The 13,493-nt window shown below is 38.1% G+C and overlaps 1 protein-coding gene across 1 annotated transcript in view; it reads right to left on the reverse strand.

Annotated features, from left to right (window-relative positions):
- LOC103708117 (protein BONZAI 1-like) overlaps positions 1-13,493 on the reverse strand; it is a 46,271-nt gene that overhangs the window by 15,395 nt on the left and 17,383 nt on the right. The window contains exons 3-7 of the mRNA XM_089930318.1: positions 11,755-11,978; positions 11,082-11,549; positions 4,049-4,165; positions 3,422-3,909; positions 2,404-2,722 (exon numbers count right to left, since the gene is read on the reverse strand). Coding sequence (XP_089786444.1) covers positions 2,404-2,722; positions 3,422-3,909; positions 4,049-4,165; positions 11,082-11,549; positions 11,755-11,978 — 1,616 coding nt within the window. The remainder of the gene's footprint in view (positions 1-2,403; positions 2,723-3,421; positions 3,910-4,048; positions 4,166-11,081; positions 11,550-11,754; positions 11,979-13,493) is intronic.

The following is a 13,493-nucleotide window of genomic DNA, read 5'->3' on the forward strand; positions in this document are numbered from 1 at the left end:
ATAAAATGCTCAGCCAGAACCTTAAGCATGGTTTCAATAAATATGATAACCCAAATATCAAGATTAAATCTTCAAAATCATCTTTTATCAAAATGAAATCATCATCTCTCACCATTTTTTTTGAAAAAAAGTGAAATATTGATCATTACAATGATTGTTATTAGCTATTTACAAAAAACAAGAACACAAAAATTATTACTCCATGATTTTACTGTTTATAAGGCAAAATATTATCTTTGTGAACTAGCATAAATATTTTGAATAAAAGATGTTGTTTCCAACAGATTATAGCAAAATGCTACATCATATTCATAATATCTATTACGTAAGGATTGGTATTTAGACATTCATCACACCAACAAACATGCAGATGCGTGGTTAAAACATGCCACGACGCCAACATATGAAGGATCGGAAGCGGCTACTAGGCAAGCCTAAGCGCCATATCATCGAGCTTACATAACAAAGCTCTCCACAGTTGACCGCATCCTAACTGAAGGAACAGTGATCACTGAGATCTCACTAATGTGACAAGCAGAATGTTATCTGCGTACAAAGCATCACCCGATGCGACGTGAAACTCGGCTGTAATGACCGAGCACCGCTCGACTTCTCCAATTCCGACCAGAGTAGCCGATTACTGAGTTATCTAGCATCATCGTGCTTTTCGCCGCGGTGCCTAGGTCTAATTAGTTCTCAGCGACATCAAAAAAACATTCAGGTCTCCGGAGAGCTGATAGGTCAACTAAAGTAGGGTAGAATCAAACCAAGTGAGTGGGAGTTGGCTTTTCTAACAGGGAAATTCCAGCGAAGGCTCCCCTGAGTGGTGGGAATGGTGGGAAATTCCATTCATGCCTGAATAAAGGGAAACACGAGCTACGCCACTTCCATTGACTTCCCTTCTTTGGTTCTGTTTTCCAGGGATCTTCCTTGAGAGGACAATCCCTTATTTGTTTTATAAAGACCGCAAGCGTCAGAATTTATAAATTGTCCTTGTCACAAGACTGTTAATGATGGTTCCAAATGATAGTTATTATGCTGCAGTCATCATGGTTTAAACAGTAACTGGCGTAGACAATACCTAAGAAATGGCCTCTGAAAACATTATCCAGTTATTACTATATTATAAGGGATGGTATATGACAAGGATAATAGGCATCAACTCATCTTAGCATGGTATTGAATATGAGATTAATCATATCATGATAGTTTACTGAAAAAACATCGGCACTGATCCAAAACAATACATACATGTAACTAAATTTTATCAAGTGATTCTCTCACATGTTGATCCCTTAAGCTCTTGTAATGGATGGTAATAGCAAGCCACTTTTTCTCAGTTAACTATGAAGGGATCCATTTGAGGTTAGGCTGGCCAAATTATGGCCATTACAAACTCCAGGTAGTAGAAACCGTTCCAATAGTATAAATCCATACGTTGAAGATTACGGTTCCATATTACCCCCACAACTATGTTTTCACACCCCACTAATAAACTTTAAAGCATAGATTGAAGAACTTGCAGGGTGCAGCTTGATGTCAACACAAATTATTGAACAGTCCAAGAAAAATCTCCACACTGCAAAAGATATTCAGATGAAAACTGCTAAGAAAATGAAGTCGTCGAACATAAAGAATAACTTATAAAACAAAGTTATTTGCTAGCAAGCCAGATAATTGGTGGATGGGTCCACTGACACAAATGATTGAAACCTTTCAAGATGACAAATTCTTTGATAAAGTAATTAAATAAGAATTTTTGTCTCGAAATCTTCTTGTTATTGTCTGCAAACGGAAAACAGCAAATAATTTACATTCTGCCTACTACCTTCTTATAAAGTCATCAACCAACATTAGCTCATTAACCTGTGACACTAAATATCTTTGAAGCTGGGTACCGACCCAAATACTCATTGGTCTGGAAAAACCAAGCAGGAAAAGTTTCACCCAACACAAAAACTATTTTGAGAAATATTGTGGCAATGCCACCACCAGGGTTCAAACCCTAGACCTCAAATACGGAAAGTATACCAACAAGCCAATAAACATCAGTTGGCATAATCTTTAAGAAAACCAGTTATACATATCTGGAAGCCGATAGTACAGGCATTTTTGTGGAAACCAAAGTTAGAATCTAAACAGGTATCAAGATCGAATGAGGCATGAAATTATCAAAATGCAAGTGAACTTTCGGACTTCAGCAGCTGGCCAATGCAATGTAACTTGATAAAAGCTCTTCCAAAGTTGTTTCTTATACCAGAACAATGATGCTACTGCTTGTTCTAAGTTTAAGACTTGAAAACATCGAGATACAATGCTTCAACATACAAAAACAAGCAAAGACGGGTGTGTTCGCTTGGCAGGGCAGAGCAACAACATACAGCCTAATGGTCTCAACAATCAGCGATATGTAGAAGCACCAGCAAATGAATAGAGAGACGAAACGGGCATGTTTGCCACATTAGCTCTGCTAGTGACTGGCCTCTGAAGACTATCAACATATGCTCGGTTTGGATCCTCATAGCTTGATGCCCAAGGGCTTGGCTGGGGGGGTACATCTACAGCAGCACGAGGGACACCTTGCTCCGGGTAGTAAAGCTCACCCGCATGATCTGCAAGGGAAACCATCTCAGCTTCCCTCCCCGCAAGGGTTCGGTATTCCCTAGCTGGAGCAGGAAGTGGATCCCTTGGTATCATCTCAGGCACCACCCTGTAACTAAGTCTGATGCGAAAGATGCTTATAAGCATCATACAACAAAGAAACAGGTATAATAACAAGATCAGACAAAAAAGCGAACAGAACCTTATAATATAGGATTATATGTCAATTTGTACCAGAAGACTGACATCACATGTAGTTTAGCAATGATTCTAAACTCAGCTCACAGTGTAAAATATGAATGAAACTATGAAAGCCTAACAATCCAAAGCCAGAAATAATTAATTGATAAACATATCATGATGCAAAATTAATGGCCTTCCAAGATCCGGCTGTACTAAAAGATAAACATAACCCCTCATTTGGCTTTAAAATTTATTTGATGATCAGTATGATCAGGCAATAGATAATACTTAGTGCATAAGAAAGGGATGAAAAGAGAGGATCAGGTCAACTCTGGTGATTATCAGACTATTGGATGGTCTAATGCACTGCCATCCGACAAATGCACCTGGATGTGTGAGATGCACAGCAACATGAGGAGCACACTATGTCATAGATGACAATTCACCATGCATCTAACGTACTTTGATGCACAATGTGTGGCTGGTACAACATCCAGCCATCAAATGGTCTGATGAATGTCCAACATTTTCCCATCCCAGAACGGTTACAGCCAAATCTGCTGCTTACCCAAGTACAAACGTAAACAAACGTAAAGGATCATTTGGAGGGAACAGTTGGAAACAAAGAAGTACATACCGCTCGGGTGGAATAGGATTTTCAGGATGGTAAGCTCGCAGAGTCTCCACTTGATATGGATCACGTGGAGGCACTGGATAATAAGGATCATTTGAAAGTGTCGGATAATACGGATCATAATGAGGCAGAACAGTGGCTGGAACATGTCGAGCTTCAACTCCAGGTATTGCTCGTGCATAATGTGCATATGGATCATTTCCAGGAGGGGGCGCTTGTTGAATGTACCGAGTCTGTGGAACACGTGCCACTGTTCTATAAGCATCCTCCAGAGGGGCCAAATTAACAGCAGGCCGTGGAAGCCGATCCTCAACATACCGGGCAGGAGGTGGGGCCTGCCAATCTTCAACATACCGGGAAGGAGGTGGGGGCTGCCGATCCTCAACATACCGGGCAGCAGGTGCAGGGCGCCGATCCTCGGCATACTGGGAAGGAGGTGCTTCTTGAGGTGGTAAATCGATGGGACGGAACAACGACATCAATTTACGGACCTGCACTCCATCTCAAACAGTAAAAAGTTGGGTAGCAAAATGACAAAACTTTATATTTAATAGCTGAATTGCTTTAAAATGTAACATAAGAGATGCTGATTTTTATTTAATAGCCGCAAGATACAGAATCTCAACTTGCCTGTTTTGAATTGAGCTCTGGAGTAAACTTGCCCCGGGAGTTGTAGTTTTCTTGTATAGCATGTTTAAAAACGGTTTCAGGTAGAGGTAGGCAATCCTTATCAATCTTGAATTTTACCTGCATAAGTAAACTTGTATAATTAGAATTTTCTTATCAAACAATATATCTGATGTTATTGTCACATTGAGAAGCAGTCGACAATTTAAAACTTTAGCAGATCACACTTTAATCCATAAAGTTAAACCTTCGATCACATACCAACTAGCAGATCTTTTCTTTTATTCCTTTTTTTGAGCACCTTCATCAAGAAAATGAAAGAAGTACAAAAACCGGCGAAGGATCCCCCCCCCCCCCCCCCCCAAAAAAAAAAAAAAAACACACACACACACAGGGGAAAAAAGCAGTGGAAAAAAGGACAGAACAGGAAGTCTCCAGAAGGAACAATAAACCAACAGATACAAAAAGGGCCAAACACCCCGGACTTGGAAGGCTGAGAACATTGATTTGGGGACATAGATGCCTCACTAGTCTAATCCTTATCTTCACCAACACTTCCTGAACATCTTTCTTGATACCGGCAAAAACTATCTGATTCCTCTCTAACCAAGATGACTAACAAATAATAGCTGTTAAAGCAAACTGATCTAATTTTGTCTTTAGCTGTTAGTGAACTTCAACTCCTTAAAAAATCCAGATACTTTGAGAAAACTGACACATAACAGGTGATCAATAGTTTCATCAAATAAGTTGCAGAGAACACAAGCTGGAGGAGTCGGCCAATTCATCTTTCATAAGTTCTCAGAAGTTAGAAACCTTCATTTAACAGCATAAAAACCTTAACCATTTTTCAAATAGGAGTACTCCAAATTAGCTTTACATGCCTATACTTAGTCCCACCAAAATTTAACATCTCGTAGCAGCTGTTCACCAATAACTTGTTGGAACTATTCATCATTTGATTTGATTAGCACAAATTCCAATTAAGTTGACTACAGATATGTTAAAGTCAGTTAATAAAAGCATCCTTCCTCGCCACTAAATGACAAAGCATAGATGTATCCTTAAGAGCACCATTAACCAACCACTGATTGTGCCATAATCTTACAGCTCAGCCATCTTTAACCATGAAATATGCGGCGGGACCTACGTTACATGCACTCTAGTTTGTGTCAAGTGTGGGTGTGTCTAAGTATCATAAGTATCAAATCCTTCGAATATCTTATAATTTCTTCTTATGAAGCCATGTCCAAGTACCATATCAATGTCCATGTTTAAGTCTTGGGTGTGGGTACTTTGGGCTATGTTGAAGTGTTCCAGTAGCAAACCCTAGGACCAACTAGCACTTCTTGTACTTAAAGAATTGAGATCCCAAACTTAGCAAAATAGATGTTCAAAAGGAGGAAATACTCAAAATTAAGTGGCAATAACTATGAATGTTCCGCTCATAAAGAGAGTTGGGTTCCATCCAAAAGAATTAAATATAATATGTATTTTATACCATGCTACATGGTCTCTTTCATAGTTGACATGCTTCTTATGACTATTTGTCAAAGGGTTGGGTTCCATCCAAAAGAATTAAATATAATATATATTTTATAGCATACTACATGGTCCCCTTCATGGTTGACATGCTTCTTATGACTATTTGTCAACCTAACATCAACAGCCTGCTGTTTGCAGCCAACATCAATGGAGTGAAGACCGATTCTTGGAACATATGGAATGCCTAGGAAACAAGTAACATAAAAGATAGACCTAAACAGGAAAGATTTGGTAATAAAAATTCATAGAGCTAACCCACAATAGCTCGGACGATGCTTGTTGGTTATGGATATCGTTAAATGGTTATGTGATGATACATTATTAGCTCCAAGTTACAGTTATTATCAATCACCAAGAGAAATGGAAAAAAATTCCAACATTGACCGCTCCCATCCTTCTAAATCCCTTCTTTAGGACTTCCATCGACTTGGATCACAAGAAAACCAAGACCAAGAATACAGAAAAATGACTTTTCTTTTGTAACACCTATTTAGATAGAAGAAAAAACCATGGAAGTTATGTGTTGCTAGTCAAATAAATGTCCAAAATTTAGAACATTGTTAGAAAGATCTTAGAATCCACAGTACAGATCTTAGACTTTAATGATGATCATTATTTGATATGCACAAGATAGGAGTGGAGGAAAGTGGATCAAAATAGCCCTCAACAATTTGAATCTCTTTCTTTAGAACGGAAGTACATCACACAATCTTTGGATCGTAAGTCCAACATAATCATGTTTTCTTCTTTCTTCCTTCTTGAGAAGAAAGTTGATCATGTTATATGCATCTTAAATCCAATAGAAAGTCCATTTTATATTATTCGACTATATGGCATGTAGAAATACTTATTTATATCTGATAGGCTCGAGCAGATAAAATTTGCAAGGTTGTGAGGATTTTAGACTTTTAACAAGTAAACAAAGAGATGATGTAGAGTGCATGCTTTTTTAATGTTTTATTTTGGTGTTAACTATCTTATTGGCATTATTTTTTTACTTCTTAGTACATATGCGACAGTGTCAATTTCCAATACTTTATTTTTTTCTTGCGTTGAAAGAGGGTATTGATGATAAATAAAACTGCTGATGGACCAAAGCCCCCCGAAAAGACCATTACTACAGTACAAAGACTAATGCAAACAAGTAAATAGAGACACTATTATTCATGATAAAGATATTTTTTTAATAAACAAAATACAACATCCTAAAGCTACATGCATCTAATTAGATATCACTTAACCTTACAAACATAATAAAGGAGCACAACTTCAATATACCTGGGAATTCTACTAAAAAACCGATAAATAAAAGATTCCAACACAGTAGGCACTAAAAACCTTCATAATTGCCAAATGCAAGGAGTTTTGAAACTACAGAAAACACTGGATTATTTTTGTATTTTACTTATATGCAATACTGATTCAACCAAAGTTATAAAAACTATACAAATAAAGAACCTATATATCATAAAATACACTAAATGTTATATAATAACTTCGCTTGGCTTCTTTTTTCTTCCTATACTTATCTCTTGAATTATTTATTACCAAAACTCCAAAACTTGGAGTCAAACACCACATTTCAACTGAAGTTGAGTTTTCAAACCTAACTATGACTCAAATGCATATTGCATCTCTCTCAAAATTTTTTTCTTTTTTGAGAATTAGGATGGGAGAAATTATGGTGAGGGCAGGACTCAAACCTTGGTCCTCGGTACCACCCCCTAACAACTTTACCATGTGCATCTCTCTCTCAAGTTGTCATTTTTGCCGTAGATGAAAAAGTAACTTATAGCACCAATAATTATATAATGATTACAATAATATATATATTTGGAAAAAATATTGTTAGCACCCATAAAAGAGTCTATAATAGTCCAAGGTAGGTAAATTCCCCATCATTGGCATCCTTATGGTCCCACACCACAAGCATATCTTTCCCATTTCCTCAACATCTAACCCCATACATGCTTAAACCTGCCAAATCTGATTTGCTAATCTGTCAGAAGAATAGATCTCGTAAGAACAATCCAACCCCCTCTAGCTACCCGTAACCTCCTCTCCTGCTATTCCACAAACACAACCTCACCCTGCTATATCCTATTCCTAAAATAATCCAAATAGAGTGTAAGATTTTCCATTCCAATATTTAAAAGACAGTAACTTTCGCCACTTAGCCCATTGGGCATCCATCATAACAATTTGGTTTAATTTAAGCATAGAGAATGAGATCGATCAATTTGCCAAATTCATTATTTCCACTGACTTACTGCATCTTGTTTGATACTCTATGCTACACTTGTTGGATTACAATTATCATTCTAGGTTTATATTTTTGATTGTTCATCATTATTAGAGTATTATTTTTTTGGCCACATGCACCAATATAGCACTAGATGTCAGTCAGTCTTAGCCACCTGATTGTCACCTACTAACTTTTAAGTTTTTGTAGTTCCACTAGGAGCAAAACTAAGATAAATTGAGATATCAACTGTCACAATCCAAAACGTGGAAAAATTTAGATCCATCCAAGATCTCTTGTAATTGTAATGATGCTAAGGACCACCCTTACCAAAAAAATGATACTATGGAGCACCAAATCAAGAAACCAAATAAAATAATAGACACAATGTTAGCTTTCCTATCAAATAATAACCAAATATTCGATAATTAAACTTTCTGCTTCCTATATAATTTGCGCTCCCTTCCCCTTTGCTCAAAGGACCAGCATGGTAAGATGATCTTTTGTCCACTTTTCCACATGAAATATTAATGCCTCAGAACCGAGGTTTTTCACATGAAAAAGGGGGGGAAAAAGCAAAGATGCAAAATCTCGTGTAAGTATACGGTCATTTTGGATAAGATAGTTGCTATTTTTGCCTTCATTTGCTTAATATATGAATCAAACAAGAGTACTTGGCAAATGATTTTGAACTTATTAACAAATGAACAAGATGCTCTCCAAATCTCTCCTTTCCCCTCCACTTGATGATCCAATCTACCCAATCCAAGAATTGATGGTCCAACTGTACTAGCATGTCCCATTGGTTCTTTACTATTTCGACAAGGGAAAGGTAACCGGGACACCCCTAAAAATCATGACTCTTATGGACTGAGATGGCTCCACTATCCTAGTTCTTACAGAGTATAGACAGACTAGGACAGCTGCATCCTGACACTTGGTTTTTAGACTAGCATCCCGAGAGAATTTTTGTTTTATATTTTCCATTTTATTCTTGTTCTTAATGATTACGGCCCTTCCCATCCATCCTGACCCATCTAGGTACCATACTAACCTAGGATCAAAACGGCACGTGTACTGGTACCGGGACTTTAAGCGTTGACTGGATCATGTCCACCAAAGTTAAGTTCTATCCAAATCCTCCCCATCACTAATCATACAATTGATTTAGCCCATGTCACCTAGAATTCTTTATTCTCCCATGTATAATGCCTCAATATTATCCAAATTTTTTTAATCATTCACAAACTAACCCATGTCCCTTCAATATTCTCCACCGTTTCAATATGGATTCTTTATGTGATTCTCCTTCTTTAAATGCTTAAGGTGCATTGCATGTGCTAATAGGCCAATGTTAAATATCAACATATTGTGTTTAATTGATAAACATGAATAACCAAAGAATCGCAAAAGAAAAGTTTCAAATGTATTGTCAATTTGCCCATTCAACACTAGATTACATATTAAGAAATTACCAAAATGAAAACCATTTAATCTCCCTCAAAACATTACTATAATGGAAAAGGTAAATGATCACTAAGCACAAACAAAGTAAATATGTGGAACAATCCGTCATTGTTGGAGGATATTTTAGTGAAGCTCAAGCTGATCTACCACCAATTTTTATGTAGAAAATTAATTTTAAATTTTGTTAGAAAATGAGATTAATTCTTTTAAAACTAATTATCTAATTGGCTCCAGATTTTCTCAACAAGTGTAAAGTCTAAATTTAATCTTCAGAATATGATCCTTATGGTTAAAGGTAAAACAAATTACATCTCCATAGAATATGCAAATTCTAAGTTTAATTTTCAAAAGTAGGTCTAAAAAATAGGATGTACGCGGAATTTAGTTCCATTTGACTACAAGACCAACGCTATATAAGATTTTTTGCCAAAAAATCAGAATAATTCACAAAGTTCAAGCAATAGGCCGAAATTCAAAACCACCAAACAATTCACCTAGGTTGTGATGACTTGGGGGCTGATGGGAAGAAGCAAGTTCCAATAATTGTATTTAACTGAATAATGAAAAATCCTCTACAACAAGTGATACCAAATATTTGATAATCATGCTCCTCATTCAGCCAAACTATCTATTGACTAATTGTTATTATCACAGGCTAACAGGAAAACCTAAATATTCTAACTGACATTTGAAAAAAAAAACCCTCAAAATATCAATGCATGGCGGTTTAAAAAAATTATCTAAAAAATTAAAGTATAGAAACCACAATAAAAAGCAATAGCCCCACAAAGTCAACTAACCAATTCTCCTAGACTTGCAACTAATTCTCGAAGTGCAATCCTAGTAGATCAGCTTGTCAACTTTTAAATACATGATCAAACATGAAAATCACTCAACAAATGAAGAACAAACATCTAATGCATTCTTGTATATACACTGCCTTCTTAAAATACAAGCCTACTGGAGCTATTCATCAATCGAAATGTCAAAATATTGACACTACACTCCTCAAATAGTGTAATATGATAGAGGTATATTTGAGGCTTGTTTGTTATTTAAACATCTAAAGATCGTTCCATTCAACCTTGTGAGTCTAAACAAACATGACCAGTGATGTCAAAGTATTGATTTTGATGCAAGCATGCAAGTAGTAGACTCCTATGACCAGCGCACGGCCCTTGCCTGTCCAAATGATAAAAAAGAAGATTACTATAGGGAATGAAATGAGTGGAGCTGACTGGACCAGCATCAATCACAGTTCAATCAAAATTGAGCTACAACTAGATATTACATATACAAACTTAAAAGCCACCAACACCACAACATTAAAGATCATGGCTTTCCATGAGCTCCTAAAATTGTATCTTTATGCATTACCATAAAAAAATGCTCAACCAAACCGCATTAATTTGCATTTCTTCAAGCTATCAAAAAAGCAACCTTTCTAACAAGACTAACAAGGAAATAACCAAAGGCAGAAGCAGTTAAGATATCTGTCATGATTCAAACCAGAAACCTAATTTTTTTCTTTTAAAATTTAAATAACTAGTAGGAATCATGCTGCGCTCAACAGTGTCTCATAACAAGCAATAGCCAAATTCACATAAAAAGAAACATAACAAGTAAACGTTTATGGATTTCAAGCCACATCTCTCTCTCTCACTCACTCACTCTGTGTGTGTTCCCCTGAGGCCCACACACATTTTTTTTAAACAATGTAAAATAACAGACAACTGTCAATTTTCTTAGACAGGAAAGAGGAAAATCAAAAAACATGATTACCTGTGCCGGGAAACCCCCTCTAAAAGCTTGTCGCTCGAGGTTCATCCCTCCCTTGGTGGTTGCCTTGTAGATCCCGTAGAGAAGCTTGAGGTCGAAATCGTAGAGGAACAGTCTTGTTCCAGGCTGGATCTTCTCCACCAACTCTATCTTCCCCTTGGGCAGCCCGAACACCCTGTAGCTGTAGCACTCCGGCTTTGTCTTTCCGCTGCACATGAAGATGAAGCCCGACCGTCTTTCCGCATTCTCCTTCCTCTTCTCCCCGTCAGACTTCTTCTTGTCCTCAGCCTTCACATTCTCAGCTGCCGGAGCGGCGGTCGAGGTCGAGGCCCCGGCATCAGCCAAATCAGCCGCAGCGGTACCCTTGATCTTTTTCCCTTTATTTTTCTTCTTAATCTTTTTCGAGGGGCCGGTGGAGGCAGCCGCGGGCCCCTTGTTCTTCAGCTTATCTGGTTTCGCCATGGCTGCAAGCTAAGGAAATTCGAATCCAAAAATGAAACCAAATCGACAACGATCGTACATCTGGATTCGAACAAAAAAAGAAAAAAAAACAGAAATTTAGCTCAGAAACCCTAATTGGAACGGCGGAAAATCCTAATCCCAATAGAAACCAAAACCCTAAACCCAAAATTAAAGCCAGAGAGGGCAAGAGGAGAAGGGGGACAAGAAATTTTACCTGACGATAAGCCACTAAAGACGGCCGGAAGAGGGGATGAAATGGGGAACGAGGGCGGAGAGAAGGATTTAAATAGTAGAGAGGGACGGCTAGGATGAGAAGGAGGGGGAGCTGCGGCTTCGGATGGTGGCCACCTGCCGTACTCCAATACCGGCCCGGTCTTTTCCGTCCTTGAACCGGCCAATCTGAACCGCAGAGAGCGCTGGGGAGCTCTTCCTGCCTTCCTGGTAGGGAAATGAGAATGGCCCCTCTTATCACATCCCCGATTTCATAGCATTTCTTTTATTCTTATTTACCGATCAATGCAAATAATATTGATTTAATTACAAGAAAATTCTTGAGTTAAGATTCCGTCGACAGAGAGCGAAGAAGCTGTAATAGTATATGTTAGATAAATAATGAGATGAAACAATAAAAAAGAGCTCTATTTCTTTATTCTCGTGAGCAAGCACTAATTCCTTTTCTGCTCACAATTCAAATGGAGTGCGACCACCTATATACCCCTGGAGTTTCTCCCCATGTCCACCACCATGGGGCCAGCTACAACCCCTACTAATAGTTTCTGTAAATCCCATACATCAAGCATGCATTTCGGTGTACTGTCAGAAAAAATCAGCGGCTGTGATTGGCTGGCTGCATGCAAGGCCGTATGGGGCATGCAATATAGGCAATATTTTTTTTCTGGCCCTGGAGCAACCTTGGAGCTTTGGTGTTTCGAATCTAGTCATGTGATGGATCATGGCAACCCCAACATTCCACGACCAAGCCGAGGGCTGCTGGTGAGGGCTGAGGATGGTGCTGCAGTCGATGTCCATGCTTTCGATGCTCGAGCTCCGGCGAGTTATGGTTTCAGGTTAGGGCAGTGGTGCCGTTGCTATGTGTAGCACGAGCTTGGCAAGTGTGAGGGTTTAAGACCAAGAAGCTGGCAATGGAGAGGATGATGCTGAGGAAGGTAAGGAAGGTGAGAGAGAAGCAACTTCCACCATGCAAACCATGGGAAATGATATAATCCAGCAAACTAAATGGAAATGGTGCTCCAGCAAACTAAAAGGATGCTTCCAGTACTCAATCCATGAATATATTTCATGCATCAGCATTAAAGATCAGCCTGACGATGCAACATTCCAGACACCAAAATTTCTCTTGGGAGAAACACTGAAGATATATCTACATTGACTGGAGAGTACCTTACCAATTGTGCCAATTATGTATACCGACCAGTACCAGAATCCCTACTTTAATAGTTGATCTTTCCAAAGAAAACAGTTCAATAGTTGCAAACAACTGTGTTTCCAGGAAGCCTTTCTGAATAACAGAAACTGCAGCAGCAGAAGCAGCAAATATAACATAGAAACACTTGGCCGAATGAATTTAAGTCAAAAACCCAAGAAGATTTGAGAATATAACTAGCAAATCACCTTGACCTGATTTCAAAGTTGTCATCTCTTCAAAACTACCTTAACATGTGCCTCTCAAATTGGGCATAACAGCTGCTATTTATCAGAATCCGGGGGAAGCATGAATTTCCAATAGTCAACTTGCCCACACTCAGTGAACCTTAGGACCCTAAAGTTTGAACCAAACTTATAGCACTATAATTATATGTTATTTTTTACATAATTTACTCTTTGGCATCACAAGACAATGTTGGCATACAGAATGCGAAGCTGATTAAATCTTAGTTTGCCAAAGCAACATCAAGACAAAAAGCTTAGCAAGCCATGATCCTACTCATAATT

This window comes from Phoenix dactylifera, chromosome 4, assembly GCF_051530095.1.
Source record: "Phoenix dactylifera cultivar Ajwa chromosome 4, Ajwa_hap1_PhDact_Kaust_v1.1, whole genome shotgun sequence".
Taxonomy (NCBI): domain Eukaryota; kingdom Viridiplantae; phylum Streptophyta; class Magnoliopsida; order Arecales; family Arecaceae; genus Phoenix; species Phoenix dactylifera.